The 20472-nt window shown below is 47.1% G+C and overlaps 1 protein-coding gene across 4 annotated transcripts in view; it reads left to right on the plus strand.

The window, feature by feature from the left end:
- The window catches only part of GABRA5 (gamma-aminobutyric acid type A receptor subunit alpha5), an 89127-nt gene extending 72202 nt beyond the window's left edge, over positions 1-16925 (plus strand). For all 4 annotated transcript variants that reach the window (XM_073227108.1, XM_073227106.1, XM_073227107.1 and 1 more), the window contains 2 exons: positions 13213-13424; positions 15653-16925. In XM_073227108.1, coding sequence (XP_073083209.1) covers positions 13213-13424; positions 15653-15955 — 515 coding nt within the window. In that variant the 3' untranslated portion in view covers positions 15956-16925. The remainder of the gene's footprint in view (positions 1-13212; positions 13425-15652) is intronic.
- Positions 16926-20472: the final 3547 nt, after the last annotated feature.

Consider the following 20472-nt stretch of genomic DNA (forward strand, 5'->3'; position numbering starts at 1 on the left):
TGCAGCATTCTAATTATGTGTGGGACGCGGCAAGGTTTGCAATATCTGTCCTGATATGTAGGGGTGGCTCCACGTACAACAGCCTGTCTAATTTGCAGGGAGACAGGACTAGCCATATTCTCCACATATTTAAATGTTTTCTCCCGGCAGGGGGTCAGTTGGCACAATGCCCAGATGGGTGTGACTGTCCCACCAGCACTTAGGGGTGCGATTAATAATGACATTTGCACACAGTCCTCTGGGTAACCAGCCCACTATGCGACTGGGTATGGAAACCTGCTGTTCAATGCACAGTGGAGCTATAGTTTGCAAGGTTACATGTATATTAGACATCTGTCCTCCCTCAGTATACACGGTACCCTCCTCAGGCAGAGTGTGTGCTAATTGCCGGATCAACTGCTCAGTTGCGCGCCGTTCTGTATCACCGCGATTCTTTGCTTGTAGGCATTCCCACGCAGACAGGTTGGCTGGAGCAATTTTCTGAGGCAGTCCAGCAGTGATTTCTGTAGGCAGTTCCATACACATCCAGCAGTGGGAGGCATTATGTACCTGGGCAAAAGTATGGGCCCATGCCACCATACTATTGCTGTCTGTCAACCTGGGCAGAAAGACAGGGCAGACAAAGACACCATCAATGGCAAGTCCTGGTTCTCTGGGAGGATGCAGGCGACCTTGTCGTCTTATGACAAAACAGTGGCTGCCAGGAGTGGTTTCCCTGGTCTGTGATATCAGACCACAGCACCCAAGGACACTGGCAGAGCATCAGGTTCAGCCTTTAACCGAAATTGTGGTATTGGCCACACCCACTGAAGTTCCTGCCAGTATGACTGTTGCCCTCTCTGGCAAGGAGGCAGTCAGTTCAAAAGGCCACTTTCCTGTCCATGGGGTAACTTGTAACCCAAGGGTCAGCCTCTTCCTCCATACCTCACACAAGGCGACTTACAGACGTCCTTCAAACACTAAGGTCTACAGCCGTGTTCATTCTTTGGTACAGCCCGGTGACGTGGGGCAGGAAGGAGCAATGTTTTCTTTCTAGCAACTGTGGCTTCAACTCACTGGGGACTTGCATGTGGACGAGGTACCAACAATTTCTTTACGGAACTTTCCCTAGTTTTCCTTGCTCGCTCATTCAGCAAGCGTACTGCTACAGGTAAGTGCTTCACTCACTGTGTCCATTTTAAATGTTTCAGTCCCTCTGAAACATGGGTACCGACAACAAGGTGGGCAAAAGTGAGCACACTGAGAACATGCTTGCACCGCTTGTTCTGCGCCAGCAAACACCAGCGGAATGTGCCATTTCTGGGCAACTTTACACGTGGTTCTAGGGCCTCCATGCTCTAGTTTTTTATGCAACCATGGCCCCATGTTCATAGGGGGCTTTCTGGAGCACACAAGCCCTGGCCAGGGCATCAGTCACATCATTCCCAGGGCTTAATGCTGGGCGATGTCCTGACACGTGGTATATCAGGGCACCTTCTTTTAACCCATGGGTCCAGAGGTCCTTCCACATCATGTGTCCCAACTGTGTGCAATGGCAGATTTACTAGTCCTGTGCTGTCCACTGAGGCAGTGAGGCCCCGAAACACAGCCCAGCTGTCAGTGCAAACGGTTATTTGACCTGATCCTCTAGTTAAAACAAGCCACATGGCCTGTAATTCAGCCCATTGACTCGATTGCCCTACCCCCGACTCATACCAGAACTCTTCCTGTAAGGGCTGAATGGCAACGGCCACCCGTGTCGGTGGGTGGCCCTTTGCGGATACCAGGCCTCCGCTGGTGGTCTCTGTCCCCTCCTTATAGGGGCTTACTGTTGGCGCTTCCATGCTCGGTAAGGTGGGTGTGGGTTCAACCGCAAAAGTTAATGGTCTCAGGACTTGTAATTCCTGTGAGAGAGGGCTTTTGGAGAATCTAGCCCGTTGTTCTAAGTAGGCTCCCCATTTGGTCAGGGTGGGTGTCTGGGCAACCCCAGTCCAGGGAGCTGTAGTCCAGGCTCACACCCACCCCCTCAATTGGGAGGGCAGTAACCACCTGTACTGCTTGCATTCTGGTGATTCCTTCAGTAGCCAGTAAGGCAGCATACACTGCTGCCAGCTCTTTTTCCAACAGAGAATAGCGAGTCTCAGCTCTCTTCCATAACTGAGACCAAAATCCTGTTGGGACTTTGTGGGCACCATGTTTCTGGCATAATCACCACCCATACCCATCCGTGCTGGCAGACACCATCAGCAGGAACAGTATGGAGGGGTCAGTGACTCACCGTGTCTGGGCCTGAGCCACTGCTCTTTTTGTCTCAGTAAAAGCCTTTTTTATCTCTGGCATGCAGTCCCATGTTTCCCCTTGCTTTATAAGGCAGTGCAGTGGCTTGGCTAAGTGAGGGATAAACCTTCTCCAATATCCCAGCTGGCCTACGTATGTTTGTATCTGTTTAACAGTGTCTGGATGGGGGTATTGTTGTGTTCTATCAACCACTGCTTCAGGTAACACTTTTGTCTTACCCAACCAGACAACACCCAAGAACTTGACAGAATAACCAGGTCCCTGCACCTTGTTTTCATTGATGGCCTATCCCCCCCACCCCGGGAGGGCCTGGTGCAAACTGCGAGCCGCAGCTTCTAGATCTGGGAGAGAATCGGAAGTCAGCATTATATCATCTATATAATGGAACACTTGAACTGAGGGTGGATGGAACCAGGTAGCCAGGTCACTAGCCACCAAGATGTGACACAAAATAGGACTGTGCAAGTATCCTTGTGGGAGGACAGTGAATGTCTACTGCCAGCCTTCCCACATGTAGGCAAACTGATCCTGGCTTTCCGTTGCAATGTCAGTGGAAAAGAAGGCATTAGCCAGATCCAGCACACAGTGATAAGCCCCCAGAGTCACAGTCAGTTTAGCCCTCAGATCAGTAATGTTCGGTGCTGCAATGTGCAGTGGGGGAGTCACTTTATTTAGTTCTTGATAGTCTATTGTCATTCTCCAAGTGCCATCAGGCTTCCTCACAGGCCACACTGGTGAATTAAAAGGGCTGTGTGCTGGGAGGATGATGTGTGTTTCCTCCAACTGCAGAATGTTATGGCTGATTTCCTCCTGTCCACCAGGCAGCTGGTATTGTTTAATGTTCACTATGCGGGTGGCTTTGGCAACATTAAAGGTATGCGGTGGAGATAACCTCGCCGCACTGTTTTCACAACACACACAGGCAACCGAAAGTCTCCCAGAGTCGTTTGCATTGTTAGACTGTGCAGCACACCCACCCCTAGAATGTATTCTGCTATTGGAGATACATCAACCGCATACTGATGTGGGGGCAGGCGCCCAATTCTCACAGTCAGAGTCACTCGCCCCACCTGTACTGTGTGCCCACCATACCCCTGTATGACTGCAGACGGGTCCCGGAATCTATCCGGGTGGTGATGGAGGAGGGTGGAGGCAGCACCCATATCCACCAGCGCCAACACCCTGTTTATATTCTGTGGGGACCAGGGAACGGCAAGTTCAACAAATGGCCTCTGGTCTTACGGTGTCCCAGTATACTGGGTACCTCGGCCCCACCCCTAGTCTCGGAGGAAGCCGGTCAGTGCGTTCCGCGCGGGTTTCTGGTCTGCCACAGTGCTCACCCTCATCTGCTTCAGGGCAGTGGGCAATAGCGTTGGTCTGGACGCAACTGCTTCTATAGCCTCATCAAGACCTCTAAAGGCTATCCATCAAGCTTCTCACAAGCCACTCCAGCAACCAGAAGGTCAGTCCACACCTGTTTGCAGCTCACTTTCAGCGGTCCTACTGTGGCCGTCCCCGGTGCCGTTCTCACCGTGGCTGTTTTATGTTTTTTTTCTTTTGTGCTGCTTCACTGAGGTAGCTCTCGCTTTGGTCACTTGAGGTCGCTTTACTTCTACGTCTCCCAAGCGAGCTCATGCTGACACTTCACATTTTGGGCAGTCAGTGTATGGCGCTAGCAATGCAGCGACAGTTCCAAAGGTACCTGCGGGATTATTGGTTAGAACAAGATCTTTCATACAAGACATTACTAGTTCTTCATCTGGACTGCGATAGTGGGGAGCAAACATCGTCTACCTCGTATCCATTTCACGGAGCACGTGCACCAACTTCAGATACGTGTTCCACTTTGTTAACATGTTCCGGCATGTCTGCTGGGGTATCCCACACCCCCTTCGCTGAAGCCATCAACCAGTTAATCAGGGTTTTATTGCCAGCGTGTGGGTTTGTGCATCTAGTGCCCTGCAACACACGCCGTATAGAGGACACAGCTGTTATGCTGTTGAGTTTTAACACCGCAGAGGGTGAGAGCTCAGTATTCCCAGCGACCTCGTCCCATAGCCGCAACAGCCAGGCAGGCACAGATTCCCCCAAATGTCGCTTACACTGTTTGGCCAAATCCCGCAATTCCATGGCTGTATATGTCGTGTATGTCATTCGCTGGGTAGCTGTTCTGGGGGCCACTCCACTGCCCCCCACACCTGTGGATTCTTGCACCTCCACGTGCTGACACACAGCAGGGAGAGCATGCAAAACCACTAGTGCTGTGCTGCTCGTGGGGCTTTCTGCCTGCAATGACGGGCAGTACTCACCGATTCCCTTAACATATGGTGGGCAGCCACCAGCTGTTGCTCTAAATCCCCCTCATTCCATTGGAGACTCTGCACTTGCTGCTGCAAGTCTGCAGTTTCACGAGCAGCATGGTGGATGACCGTCAGGGACATCCATGCCACTCGCCCAGCTGACTTTAGTGGGCTTGAGGGACTAGGGACTCTAGCGTTTCCAGTGCTGTCCGTATAGCCTCTGGGGTCAGCTGTATGGACTCCCAGTCCTGTGGCACTGCCCATGACGTCAAGTACGCTGCTACCAGATACCAAATAGAGGCTGGGGACCACATCTCCTTCCACTCACCCCTCCATGCCCAGGGGAGCCGAAGGACTGTTGCTCTTGCGACCACCTACCTCATTCTGCCCACAGCACCAAGTGTTAGGGTCTGGGGGTTGCCTTTGAGGTTTTGGGGCAATGCGAGGAGCAAAGAAGACAGTGGGAGTCATGGAGGGTGCTCAAACAGGCCACTTTATTCTGCACACAGTTGTACTTCTACTGCTATATTGCTAATTCATGGTTACATAAGTGTTTTAAGATGTGCATGCGTGTGGCCTTCATGGCCAGGCATCTGGCCTTCAAGGCCCTTATCTAGCTCCTTTCCCATGGGTACAACAGGTTTCTCAAGGCCAGACATCTGGGGTGAAGCAGTGGGCAGTTGTCCTCATAGAACAGTAGGGGAAGGGGACTGGGCCTTCCCTACACACCAGCATGGGCAGATCTTGTCCATCAGGTAGGATGCATGCAAGAGAGTAATTCTATGATAGGACTGTGACAGAAAGGGCACCCCTTCTGGGTCTAGTATACCAAACGTCTACCCTGCTTCTTGTGGGGATTACCGAGGGATCTGTATTGTCTTGCCAATGGGTTTCTGCCCCAAACAAGTTCACTATGGACTCAGTGAGACTGAAAAAATGGCAGTGGAATATTCTTGGGGTAAAAGGATTTATACCCAACTTTATTTCCATGGTGGCAGGTCAATCACTAGAATCCCATCCACTCAGAGCAAGTCTGCATTCAGCAAGCCGGTCTCTGCCTTTGGGCCTCACTGCCCCTGCAGCCATCAGTCTCTGTCCTCGGTGCAGCCACCACTCCAGTCTCTGCTCTCCTGCAGCCTTGCAGCCCTGCAGCCATGCAACAGTCCAGACCACTGTACATAAAGTCAGTAACAACATATTGCCCACACGTGTAGTGAGCAAGCCAACCAGGGCCAGGTGAGAATCCTGGCCATAGGAGCCTTCAACTGTCTCTACACTTCACTGCTCCAGGATTCTTGCCTCTTAATCTATGTGCCCTCAGTCTTCTGCAATGGTCCCTGTGCGAGAAAGCTGGAACATTGTAACCAAATTCCACAATAACAACAGAGGCTGTGACAATATACAAATAACAAAAATTACAAGAAATTCTAATAACCCTCATGCCTGAGGAGATCCATTGCCACCAAGTGGTCATCGTGGGTGTAGTCAAACCAGCTCTACTCAAAGGAGTTAACCAGAAGGGCCATGGGTGGGCCTTACAATGCCCACCTTCTCCAGCCTCTCCAGCAGAAAGTCTGCCAGACACACAAGGTGAACCTGCTGCTTTGTCTCTTGCTTCTGCTTTGTCCTCAGTGGCCAGAACCATTGCTCTGGTCTCAGTTGTTGCCACAGCTCCAGTAAGATTCTGTTTGATTTTCCATCCAGTTTCTCTCTGTCTGCTCCTGCTTTTATCAAATCAGCCCACATTTGGGTCCTCATGACCTTTGCATGGCCCTTTAAATTCTTCCCTTGAGAAGCAGACCGTATTTAGTCTTGTGCTTTCATTGCTGGAGCCTGAGTATGGGAGTGGAGTATGGAGTGCTCCAGGACCAGGGGAGGGGTCTGCATCTCTCCAGGAGGAATGCATGGCTGCCAAGTCTTTATTTTCTTTCTGGCTTTCCACCAGCTTTCACCTGGGTGGGGTTTGGACCAAGGAGGGACTGATGCCTCCAGCACCTCCACCTGTTCATCAACCCTGGCTCCTCCCTCATTTCTGGGGCTGATGGCACCACTACATCCTTCACCTGCCCCACGGTACCTCACAGCCTGCACTTCCTTGCTGCCTTCCCTTAGGCTACCATGACATTCTTTACCATTTCCACAGCACCTTGCAGTAACGCCATTTCAGGCACCAAAAATTTTGTTTACCTCTTCTAAGGCACCTCACAGCCACGTTCTCATGCTGCCTCTTCTCATGCTTTCTGCAGGAGGACATCCCTCTTCCTTACAGCCTTTCTCAGTAGTGTGAGAGAACCCACAGTTCCTGCCACCTCACGGGCACTCACGTTTCTCTCAGGAATTCTCTATTTTGCTGAGGGCCAACTTAAGTGCCTCAGGTGTTGTCTCCACCTCCTCCCAGTCCTGGGGTGGAGCGCAGTCCTCTAGAAGGCAAGCCACGTCAGACCACATGTCGATCGGGGGACACTCGAAGTCTCCCCATCCATAGGGGCCGCCCGCTGAAGCACCCCTCCCGTGAGGGCAGCCTATTGCATTCTTCAGTCTACAATGAATTCTGATGTTGCCAATTGTCCTGCCAGTGGATTTCATCCCCAAACAAGTTCACTATGAATTCACTGGGCCTGAAAAAATGACAATGGAATGTTCTTGGGGTGAAAGCATTTCCAACTTTATTTCCATGATGGCAGGTCAATCACTAGAATCCCATCCACTCAGAGCAAGTCTGCATGCAGCAAGCCAGTATTTTCCTCTGGGCCTCTCTGCCCCCTCCATCCATCTTAGTCTCTGTCCTCAGCACTGCCGGCACTCCCATCTCTGCTCTCCTGCAGCTGTGCAACAGTCCAGAGCACTGGGCAGAGCTCTTTATATAGAGTCAGTAACAATGTATTGCCCACATATGTGTAGTGAGCAAGCCGACCAGGGCCAGGTGAGATCCTGGCCATAGAAACCTTCACTTTTTCCACATATGTATAATGCTACTGGAGGTGCATGCACTGGCCATAAAGATAAAATAAAACTCCCTGGTAAGATGCTTCTACCTTCTGGACGTTTGGGGTACACTACTGTGAGCTTTGGGGGCCATTCTGCTATTATTCCAGGAATATCCAGGAGGCCAGCTTCCAGTCCTTGCCCCCAAGGCACCAGAAGGGCCAGCCATTGTGGGTCCATGTGTCAAAACATCCAAGGCCATGTCCCCTGAATGGAGTCTCCAGGGTTTATTGCAGTTGGTGCTGGCAGCAAGATATTATTCTGGTGGCCAAATCCCAGCTTCAACAATTGCTCCTTGCTTTGTACTTGTAACTATACAGGAGAGGCAGCAGTGAGTGTTACCATGTCTACTGGCTCAGTGTCCCCTTCTGGGGATTCTCATTCAAATGCCTTAGCACTGTCCAAAGGAGACAGACGATCCCCATGGATTATTAGTGTCTGACTTCAGGCCAGACTTTAACAGCCTTTGTACCTCTCTATCATGTCTGCACCAGTAGGATTATATGGTACGTGAAACTTCCACTTTATCCTAACTGCTGCGTCTATTCTTGCAGTGCATGTCCAGTAAAATGGGTGCCTTGATAACTCTCAGTTACCTGTGGTCACCCATAGGCTTCAAAGAGATGCTTTAGGCCTCTTTTGGTCATTTGCTGCTCTGTACAACATGCAGGAAAAGGAAACAGAAGTCCAGTAGCTGTGTCCACATAAGTTATGACATACTGATACCCTTCTGATATGAGCAGACGCCCGATATAGTCTATCTGCCACATGACGAGGGGTATTGGCCCCTTGGCTGTCATCCCAGGTTGCTGTGGGACTCAGTGTAAGTCCCTTTTAGAGCACACAGTGCGCTGCTGCTGGGCTCTGTTGGCTTTTTCAAAGGTCAAAGGCAGGCCCCACTGATGGGCTACAGCCCATATTGTCTTCTGCCAGGCATGCAACAAACGTTGATGTAACCATTAGGCCACATCAGAACCAGGCTCTCCTTCTAGCCAGAGCACCTGGGCCAATTCATCTGCTTCATTTCTTGGGAATGCCAGTAGCAAATGGCCTCTGCTCTTTTCTAGTTGTGACCAAAGTCCAATAGATTGGTGAGTTCATCCAAACTGCTGCCAGGGCCCCCAGCCATAAACATCTTCGTTCACATGGACATCCAGCTCACGGGACCTTGATGGGTCTATCACACTCAAGCCCTGCAATGCCTTGACTGCCCATTTTGCAGTGACAAAACCAGATGCACATACTCCAGTCCCACCTGACACCCCTTCATATCAAAATGGTATAAGGGCTTCAGAATTTGTGTCAAGTGCAGGATAAACATTCTCCAGTAGAGTAAAAGATCCCAAAACTCTTGAAATGGTGTTACAGTTATCTATAAGAGAATCAGAAATAAGCATGCCATCATATACAGTATTAGATGCCTTATTCCCAACAGGATTTGAGCTTGTTTCATTCTGGCCCTTGTATCCATGTATAACAGTGGGGGACCCAGAAAACCACTCAGGTGTGCCATAAATCAGTAAGTACTTAGCTCCTGTATCTACCAGAGTCAAGACCCATTGTATGTTCACTGGGGGCCAATTTATTGATATTTTGTTAGGGTCCAGAAATTCGTGGATTTCTCAAGAGAACAAAGCACACAGGCACGGAGATGTAAGTACAAGCAAAGTCTTTATTCAGCCAGCTAGCTGGGGCCGACAGCACTTCCCCTGACACACAGGCCGGGTCAGAGCAGTCAACCCCTAGGCAACTTTAGGTATTGCTTATATAGGATTTTCACAGCCGTTACACCGAAGCCCGCACATTTCTACAACCAGTAATTTTAAAGCACATTCTATATTGTAACCAATGAGAAACACTGTAGCCTTTTTAGGGAACATGTCAGTTGCCTGACAGCTTCAATTGTTACCTCTTGCTTACCCAAGCATGTCTACTTGACTTATCACGGATCACACCCCCAGGCTGTTGCCCACTTCTAGTTATCTAACTTAAAGCAGGTGCATTTCTAAGCTTAGCCTCTGGTAGTTTATACAAAAACTGGGTGGCCCTGTTCTAGGCAGTCAGGTTAAGTGTTATTAGTCCTTTTTCCTGACTCTGGATGCTCTCTGCCCTCCTTTACAATTTCAACATGTGGCCTCTGTTCCCCACCTGGTCCCCCAAGGCAAGTACCTCAACCCTCCCCTCATTCAAACTATATTGCCCAATTGTTTTCCTGTGTGGATTCAGGTGAGGTCGGCTCACTCTCCAGTAGGAAGTTTTGCAGACACAGGCCAGACTTTTGGTTCTGTCTCCAGCCTCTGCTTTTTGGTCCTCAGTGGCTGAAATTGCTGTTCTAGCTTCAGTTGTTGCTGCAGCTCCAGTAACATTTTATTTGACTTCTCATCCAGATTCTTTATCTGCTCCTGCCCCTATCGAATCAACCCACATCTGGGTCTTCATGACCTTCACAGGGCCCTCTAAACCCTTCCTATCAGTAGTAGACTGCACTCCCTTCTATGCCTACATTGCTTCAGCCTCCCTCGGATCTGGCACAGTATGGGTAACCTCATTTATGGGTTGCCCTAAGCAAGGGGCAAGAATGACCACTAAGAGCCCAAAGAAGGATGAGGGATCCATTTGTAGCACCGTATCCCTCATCCCCACAGTAAACAGCTTCTCATACAGGCCATAATTTGATGGGTTGTAAATGGCATTTTTCATGCCCAACTCCCTGTTGAAGCTTGGCATATACCTGCCACCTAGCAGGGAAGATGCTAAGTCACCCTGCTTGGGCTATCTAGTGTAAAGTGCAGCCATTACCCACTCGAGAAGTGAATGATTTCCTGGGTCTGGTGTGCATTCTTCAGTCACTGCCACAAGGCAGGATGAGTTGTCAGGGAAGCCAATTTCCCATCTCTGATTCTGACAGGAGGATGCTCTCCACCCCTACATCCTAAAGGTGCAGAAGCCAGGTTGATATGGACTCCGAGCATTTCTGCTGAACAAGGACCCCAAATCCACCAGCTCTGCCTGTGTATAGGGGCAGAGCATAGAGTGCTCCATGACCAGGGGAGGGGGCTGCACCTCTCCTGGAGGAACCCACTGTTGTTGCGTCTTTATTTTCTTGAGTAAAACAGGCAGGATTTCAAGAGAAGAGGGGTCGTTGCCTCCGGCATCACCGGCACCTCCTCATTCTTCTCCAACATACCCCCACCACTTCTGGGGCCTATGGCAAGTTTCTTGCCACTCCACGGAGCATCTCCAGCCCTGTCCTTTCCCTCCTGCAGAGCACCTCACGGCTCACATTCTCGCGCTGCCTGTTGTGCTTCCTGCAATAGTACAGCCTTCTCCTTCATGGCCCTTACCTCTTCCATAGCACCTTGCAACATCTCCATCTCAATCTTCGACAAATATCATGCCTTGTCCACAGCACCTTGCAGCTGGCATTCTCGTGCTGCCTCCTCTCGTGTTTCTCACAAGAGCCTGTCTTTGTCTGCTCCTGCCTTCTCCACGGCACCTCACAGCTCACTTTCTCACACTGTCTCCTCTCGTACATCTCGCGGGAGCAGGCCTTCTCATCCATAGCTTCTTTTAACACTGTGAGAAGAAGCCAACTAATGGCTCCTGCTGTCACATGGGCACTTGTTCCTCCAAGGATCTCCTGATATCCTGGAGGGCATCTATCACTGCCTCAGGCGTCACCTCCACCTTCCCCCAGCCCCAGGGAGGGGCCCACTCCCCTAGGAAGAAAGCACCTCAGTCCATACACCCAACTGGGGGATACCTAGATGTCTATCTCCTCCTCCATAGGGTGTTCCTGCAGCATTTCCCAACGTTTAAGGGTAGGCCTCTGAAGAACCCCTCCCACGAGGACAGCTTACTCCATTTTTTTTCTGGTCTGTTGTGAACCCTGCTGTCTATGTTAACTGTCTTGCCGGAAGGTTTCAGCTCTAGGCAAGTTCGCTCTGGATTTGGTGAGATGGAATAGTGACAACAGCATGTTGCGAGTAAAAGGTCTTATACCAAGTTTTATTCTCATGATGGCAGGTTGAGCACTAGAATCATGTCCGCATCTGGAAAGTCTGCAATCTGTCTCTGTCTCTGCCTCTTGGCAAAGCACTGGGCTTTTCATATAGTAACACCCACAATAATGTCTCATTGCCACCACATGTGTAAGCACGCGCTTACACAGTAGGCCAATTGCATCATCAAGGAGATCCTGGCCTTGGGAACTTCCATTTTGCTACACCATTCATGACACCATGTTCCCTGAGTGCATATGAATACCTGTGAAGGATGACACTGGGGGAAAGCTGAGCTGCTATGACCACCCGTGCATTTTCTTTTGGTGCTGCTTTGGTTCGGGGCCTGATGTAACAAAGTACTGTGCACTGGGCGGCTTAAGCAACAGAAATGAATCACCCTTCTGGAGGATGCCAGTCAAAACTCAAGGTGCCTTCTGAGGCTGGGAGGTCAGGCTCTGTTCTGGGTCCCTCCCCTAGCTTCCAGCAGCTGCCTGGCTTGAGGAGGCATACCTCATCCCTACGTGGTGTTCTCCCTTTGTGCGTGTCTATGACACCATTCATAGTAGATCAGGGCCTGCCTAACAACCTTATTTTAATTTGGTTTTTCTGATAGAGACTGTATTTCCAAGTAAGGTCACAGGTTTGGACTTCAACATATCAGTTGGAGTGGGGGCAGAAATTCAGCCCATAACAGGTGCACCACACCCACACCCGTGCCCACAGGCACACCGAAAACTGTGGCAGGAAGGGGGCAGGGAGCCTGCAGCAGCTATGTGGGTTGTAAGGGTCCAGTGGAGCTGGCCTTGAGTATACATTCTTATTTGCCAGCTGTTGAATTTGGGCACATTGCTAACTATTTTTAAATCTTTAGGGTCCTCGCCTGCAAAATGGGGTTAATGACACTGGTCCAAAATGTAGCTTAGGTCAGAGCCTGGCGCTGAGTAGTGGCTCATGATCTGCAGGTCCTTGACTAATATTCCCCTCCAAGGACCCAGCCTTGCTGTACGGTCACTGTGGAGTAGCCCCAGAAACCAAGGCAGAGAGCCACAGGCACCTTGCACATGGGTCTTGATGAGACAGCAGTGCTTCCTGGAGGGAGTGAAGTGCCGCTACCTGGCTCAGAGAAGGTGCTTTGGAGCCCTGCGGCTCCTGGAAGTCTGTGATCTGGGTTACCCCTTGTGAAAGCAAGTCTGTCACACCAGTTTGCCTTGAGCCTGATACAAAGTGCACAGTGAATCTTTGTGAAGCATTTCACTAGATGCTCATGAATGTTCTTGCCCTTTCTCAGGTAGGTGTTGCCCCAGTACCACAGAGAAACACTCCTCACGTTAAGCCTCTTTGCTGAGCACCATCTGTTTGCTTGGCTTGGTTTGGGACTGTGGGGACACGGGGTATGTGTACGAGTCAGACCCAAGCACCTGCCCTTCTCAGTTTGTGTTCGGGAGGAAGGAGACCATCCACATGATGATAAACTAAGCAATGTTTTAAATGCTGTGAATGTGTCAGGTGCTATCCACAGACAGGGAGGCCTGGGCTGGGGGCACCATGACCACCAGTTCCCTTCCTGTCTTTGTCCGCCGTGTTCAGAGCATTGCGCTGACACCTGCTGTGTTCTCCACCCCCCTCCCCCTCCCTGCCGACCACAGGGGTGACCACGGTGCTGACCATGACAACCCTCAGCATCAGTGCCCGGAACTCTCTGCCCAAAGTGGCCTACGCCACAGCCATGGACTGGTTCATTGCCGTGTGCTACGCCTTCGTGTTCTCCGCGCTCATCGAGTTCGCCACGGTCAACTATTTCACAAAGAGAGGCTGGGCCTGGGATGGTAAGAAAGCCTCGGAAGCAGCCAAGGTCAAGGTATGGACTTCATTTTTCTTCTTCCCCAGAGAAAACATGCCTGGTTCTGTGTTCAATTATAAGACAAGTGTTTTTTCTCCTCCCCAACTCTCCCCTCAACCCCCCAAACATGGTCCCTGCCCTTACATTCACAGGCTTACTTATAACAGCTCCTGTTCCATGTTGAATAGCCAGCTTCATTCAGGCAAAAGTCTGATGTCCTCGGGAATGGCTCGGGCCTGTTTACACTCAGGCCTGTTATTTTGCTGCTTGTTCAGGCACTGCTTGTCCAGTTTTGAACTGTACAGGCCATTCTCCCATTTGCTGTTTTTGCCACTTTACCATGTAGTATATATTCTGCAAAGGGGCTTTAAGCATGTGACTTATTGGAGGCAGCAAAACGAACCCAAGTCCACTGATGAGGTGATCTGGCTCACTTAAATGATGCACGTGAGTTACTGTGGAAAGATTTACTCTGTTCAAAGCAATTAATTGTTGATTATTTAGAGGGTGACTGGTGTCCAACTCTAAGGAATATTTGAAAAGAAAAGGTTGCACAGAATTCCAAGCTGAACCACGTCCTTGGGGAGACGAGACTACCACACATGGGGGGAGACATAAAGCAGCATATGATAAACTGCTAATCACTCTGTGCCTGAAACAAATAAGCAAATCCTTTGCTCTGAGAGAAAAGTAGGGCAGAGTCATCAGGGTAACTTGAAAGTAAAACTTAGTCTGCGCTTTGGAAACCTGTCATGAGGGGAGTCCCAGGCGGTGTTGTGGGACGCTGGAATGATGCGTCCTGACTTCCCAGCCAGGGCCACAAACTTACAAGTATCAGCAGCCCAGGAGGTCAGCGTTGTCTCCTCGGTGGCCCCATGCTTGCTCTTCGCGCTTAACACTGCTGTTTCCTTTCCTGTGAGAAGCCAGACATTCTCCCTTGACCTGGCCCGTCAGTCTTCCCGCTTCTGAACTCCACAGCCCCTGCCCGTGCCCAGGTCCTCTCTCCATGTCCCCTCCATGGAAGACCCACTTTCAAGTCCAGCTCCCCTGGTCGGAGGAAGGCCTAGTTGGGCCCATTCTGGGCCCTCTCAGGGGAGAAGGGAGCAGAGGGGAGCATCTTCACAAGTAGGCGCCTTGGGAGTGGGTTTGTTTTGGGGGATGGGGCTAGGGGAACAGGTGTGTGCTGACCACAATGGACAATTGGTGGGGACCTGGGAAAATGTGCAGTGGCAGGGTGTCCTCAGACTGCGGCTTCTTAACTGAAGCATCTGGACTTGATCATGAAGACAGAAGGAGCCATGAAAGATGTCTGCAGGGGGAGGAATGTGAATGGACTCTGGGGAGAGGGGGCTTCCCAACACCCAGCGCTGTGTTGCTAGAAGGTAAATATTTGCTACGGGCCTTGTTCTTGGATGGGTGTGTGTGACAGTGGACTGGAAATAGGTAAGTCTAAAGTGGGAGAGCACATGGGAGCCTGCTGCAGGGACTGAGGCTGCCAGGCTCATTTCTGTGTGTCTGGAGGGAAGAGGAAGCCCAGAGGTGAACAGAGAGCCCTAGATATTGTGGGACAGGCACACCAGCATTGTCAGACACAAGGACGCATTCAGCCCCACTGTTGCTAACACTTGCCACAGATCTGGAGGGACACCTGGAAGAAGAGAAAGGGGTGAAGGTAACCGGGATTCTCTGACCCCAGATTATTGCTGATCTTCTAGAACAAGCAACATACTTCATTAGGCCATGTGGAACCCCAAGACTGTGTGTTATTCTCCAGAAGGCTGTGATGCTGGGCATGAATATCATAATCTAGAGTTCAATATTTATTTACTGCTTGATTCTTTTGGAGCACAATTTGTGAACTGCACAAATATTAAGGCATATTTGCTGGGTTTTGATAAATATGTCCACCTGCGTATCCCAAATCCTGATCAAGGCAGAAACATCACCAGCACTCCAGAAAGCTCACCATGCCACTTTCCATTCACTAAAGCCCCTTCCGGTCCCCACCTCAACAAAGGTAACCACAGTTCTGACTTTTTTCCACCATATATTATTTGTCTGATCTAGAATTTCATATATAAGACTGGCCATTTGGGGTCACAGGCTTAAAAGTCTGTGGAGGACTGCTCTCTACCAGAGCTAAGCTCGTGTTTATCTCTCTTTGAGAGAAAAATCTTGAAATTTTTAGAAGTGAACTGACCATGCCTGCAAATGGCATGCCCTTACATTCTTACTATATTTTTCAGAAAAAAGAGCGGGAACTTATACTAAATAAGTCAACAAATGCTTATACTACTGGGAAGATGACCCACACCCCCAACATCCCAAAGGAGCAGATTCCGGCGGGGACCTCAAATGCATCTTCAGTCTCGGTGAAACCTTCCGAAGAGAAGACTTCTGAAACCAAAAAGACTTATAACAGCATCAGCAAAATTGACAAAATGTCACGAATTGTATTCCCAGTCTTGTTTGGCACTTTTAACTTAGTTTACTGGGCAACATATTTGAATAGGGAGCCGGTGATTAAAGGGGCTGCCTCTCCAAAATAACCCGCCTGTTGCATTCCCAAACTCCCAGAGCCATACTTCCAACAGAATGGTATCCAGGAGAGGTTGATCTTGGAGGAACTTTCCATATTTGGGCACTATCTTTCAGGAAATTTTGCATGTTTAATAATGTGTACAATAATATTGCCTTGATGTTTCTATATATATAACGTCAGATGTTTCAAAGATGTCACATTGATAAATAAAGCAAACAACTTTTAGAAAAACAGGAGACAATGGCTCTGACACTCAGATGCTCAGTATCTTACATTGATAGTTTACAATCAAGATAAGTATATTTTTAACTGTTCCAAGTGTTACCTAACAATGTTTTTTATACTTCAAATGTCATTTCATACAAATTTTCCCAGCAAATAAATATTTTAGGAAATGCTCCATGATTATTACTTGACCAGCTCTCGCAAGAAACAAAGATCACAAGGAACACATTTTTCATTAAAAAGGAAACAGTGGGCATTTATGTACAAAACTAATTGCTTTTGATAATTCTTACTGTTCTGAAACTAGAAAGTACTGCATGATCTTACACTGAGCTAGAATAGGTAAATATTTATGCAGACAAATTTAATAACAGAAATATGTGGTAAGCTAGTCAAAATACTTCCCTAAGGAAAAATTTAACCACTTAAAAAACCTTTTTTTTGGTGGGGGGAGAAAGAAACTTTTATCTGTCCCTTTAACTCCTCCCTCTTAACTGCATAATGACCAAGATAAAGAAGGAAACATTAAAACCAACAGTGGTGTAATGAAGTCTCAGCATTTGGTCTGTGTGTTCATTGTCTGAAACATTGACCACTTCTCGCTGCAGTCAGCGTGTAGTGCTTCAGTGGTGAGAAATTGTAATTGACTTACTTTCCATTTTATTTCCTTGTATGTATGTCACGGTTGACTTATTGCTTTGTTAGCTTTTGTATATGAGCCTTAAATGTTCATTAAAAAATAAAAAAGATAATTGATCTTGTGGATAAATATCATTTCTTGAAAAAAATTGTATTTTGGTGGACTCATTTCCTAAAAATGACAGAAAGGAAATCCATCATGAAATTGCTTGCAGAAAAGCCTGTCTTGGTGACTCACCTCTGCTCCAATCTTCCTATAGTAGCACATAGAGAAGAAGCTGATTTCACCCACAGTGTAGGCACAGAGGTAAACCTAAAGATCTTTCCCATCACATACATCTCCTTGGTGCCGTGCCCCGTGGCTCTCTACTTGATGGAGATCCACCTCAGGGTATTCCCAAGGTGGGCGCGTGCTATGGACAAGGGGACTGCTCCTTCCTTGATCCATGTGTTCCTTTTGCTCTTTGTAAACAGTGATTCAAAATACTGCATTTGGACCAGCTACGTACTGCTGGAGGCAGTGTCCAGGAACATGTATGAAAACAACAGTTTTTGCTTTCTCTGTGGCTCTCTTGGACTTGTAAAAGGGGGGGCTCTGACAGTTAGCAAGTGGTACCAAAATTAAGCCTGCCTAAACTGACTACTTAATGATACAAAATTCTTTCAAACCCATACACCTCACTTGTATTTGATAGATACAGATGCAGCCAGGGCCATGGACGCACTTACAGGAAGATACTCAGCAGGTATCTTTCATCTTGAATAACCATGTAAATGCCCATAACATCCACTCACCTAAAACTCCAAGTATTTATCTTGAAAAAACTTTTCTTAGAATTCAAGGTCATCATCATATTTTATCAGAGTAGTATGAAAGAGTCACAGAACTACTACTACATGCTTCAAAAAGGTACCCATTTTTTGGCATCCCTGCTTATTAAATATGCAGATTCCATTGCCCCTTCTATGTCTAGTTTCAGGAACTCACAAATAAAAAAGTAAAGGTCAACAAAAAGGGTACTTTCTAGTCTTCACACAAGAAACATTTCTCTATTATAAAGGTGTTATATTTGTAAAATAATGTGTGCGCTTCCTATTACTCCACAGCATAAAAAGCTGCCAAAACTAACCCAAGGCTCAGTATGAAGCGTCTGTTACCATATACTGTTTGGCTACATTCACTGTTAGATAGTCTTTATAGTTTATCTTTGCATTGTACTGTGGAGAAAAATACACTCTAAGTTAGGTCTAAATGGTTACACAAACTAATACTCACTTTAATTAAGCATCTCGATCCTAACAAAATGATGTCTTCCATACCAAATTGCAATAATTTTCTTGGCAAGTTCTAGCCTTTATAACAGGGAACCCTCGGAGCTCTGCTGGATGAATTCCAGTTCAAAGACAGGCCTTCTCCATTTACATGCTGTTCAAGCTTAGATCTAATGAATATTTAGTGAAAAACATCACACTAGTTTTCTGCTCTCTGATTTTGTATTGTAGAATTTCAGTGTTTGTTATTTTTAATGAGGATATAATAGAGTATCACCTTGGAAAAATGTAATACAAGAAATTGATTTTTTTTCAAAATAATTATAAATTACAGTGCCCTACTTTTAATACAAGGGTATTTAAATGTATCTCTTGACATCACCATAAATAGAAAGATAGAATATTCTAAGAAGACCCTCAAGAATCTGTGGGTCTACCTAGGGCAGGCTTTGGCTAAAATTGACCTAAATTCTTGTATACAATAACTGGGTTCAAATGCTTCTAGAGTAACTACCAAAGTTAAAATGGTACAGAAAACACTCCCTTGTGCAAAATTGATAAAGAGGTTGTAAATCTTCCAAGCTATTTATTATGCTAATGATTAGAAATAGTGTTCTACATTTCCTGTGGGACAAACTATGGGAAATAGGTACAGAAAATGAGAAATCTCTATTTTACAAATAGGGATGTTGACACCCAAGGAGGCTAATCCATCGGCTGAATCATATCATGCATTAGGAGAAAATGTAGGCATTGATTTCAGTTCTCATAATTTTCAACTCTAGGTTCAAACACCATGCAATTACTTCCAGATGGTAGTTGATTTAGAGTAAAAATGTAACCTAAAATGTAAAATCTTGCTTCATGCCCTGGTTGAATGATGGTCTATTAAGAATGCCCTAGAGAATTCTTTCTCTCTTTTTTGCACTGAAAACATGATCTTTAAATCTGTTCTTTCTTTTATAAAAATTCTGTGCTCTGTGGTCTTAGAAACTCCTCTTGATAGAGTGGCTCTGTTAGGGTGGCACTCTGTGTCCCCCTAGGCTGCCTGAAAGAGAGAGACGGAGGGATGCAGGAAGGGCAGACGCAGAGGGGGGAATGCAGGGAGCAAGAATGCACAGAGGGAGGGGAGGGAAGAAGGAAGGGAAGAGACAGAAGCACTGACTGACGGGAGCCAAGTTTGTGGATATGATTGCTTCCCCCAGAACACCTAGGTACATGATTATGGTTACTGCACTGGGTGGAGCCTACCTCAAGGGGAAAGTGAAACCACAATGACATGGAATCATTAATCAACAATAGCCTCCATTGTAAAATCTAATTTCAAATAAAAAAGACCCTTTTTTAAAGAAAATTGGAAATACCCTAGTTCTCTTGGTGAAAACAGTATTTTAAATACTTACAAATTAGTCTTAATGTCTTTTTTACAATACTAGCACATCTGGGACAATCAATGCCATGAGGAAACATGGTGAGTATTTGAATATGAATTACCATGATCATTGCAATTACTTGCCAGGTTTGCACGATGTAAGGTAATGCTTTTGAAGTATGCAAAAAGGTTCATTTCGTCAAAGATTTGCATGATTATCTGTTTGTCACTATCATTTTCAATAGACTCTCTCAACCCTTCACTCAGATTCCCCGTCGCTTATTTTGAAATGATCCTGAGTTCTTTATGGAAACTCATAATTCAAAAATATTTACTATTTAATATTTCCCTCATATAAAAGTCTTAAGAAATCAGTTTCTTTACCTTTTCTGAGTTCAAATTGAAGGATAAATGAAACCAAATATCAGATACTATATTTTATAATGTATGACCTTAGAAAGGAAAATTGCAAATGAGCTCTAATTGATTTAATATATTAATTTAAGCCCAATTTATTCTATATTTTTCATGTCATTTCTACTGTTTCCTAGCAGCTGACACTATTCCAAGCCAGTGACATGTGCTCAATGAATGTGAACTGATGGGGAGAATGCATACTTGAAAGTGGGTAGACATGATGTCATGAAATCTTTTTGGGTAGGGGTAGTTGTAGCCCACACAAAGAAAATATTTCCTTAAGAGTTTTTAATATAAAAATTTCAAAGTTGTACAAACCTATCTGAATTTGACCTAATAACACTGGCAACACCCCCCCCCCCCCCACATGGTGACGACTAGCTTGGACTGAGTAAGGTTGCCCTTTAGGTAGAGGCAAACATATGACTTACTGTCTAGAGGTGGGACTTCCACATGTTGGAGTGGATACCTCAATAAATTCTCTCCCCCAAAATAGTAATGACAATATTGGCAAGATTATCAAAAGTAACCATTTCAGTACTCTGGACATTTAACCAAAGATACAAGAAAGTAATCATGTTTATTGAAGAAATGAACCT

The sequence above is a fragment of the Manis javanica genome, chromosome 18 (genome assembly GCF_040802235.1).
Source record: "Manis javanica isolate MJ-LG chromosome 18, MJ_LKY, whole genome shotgun sequence".
Lineage (NCBI taxonomy): Eukaryota > Metazoa > Chordata > Mammalia > Pholidota > Manidae > Manis > Manis javanica.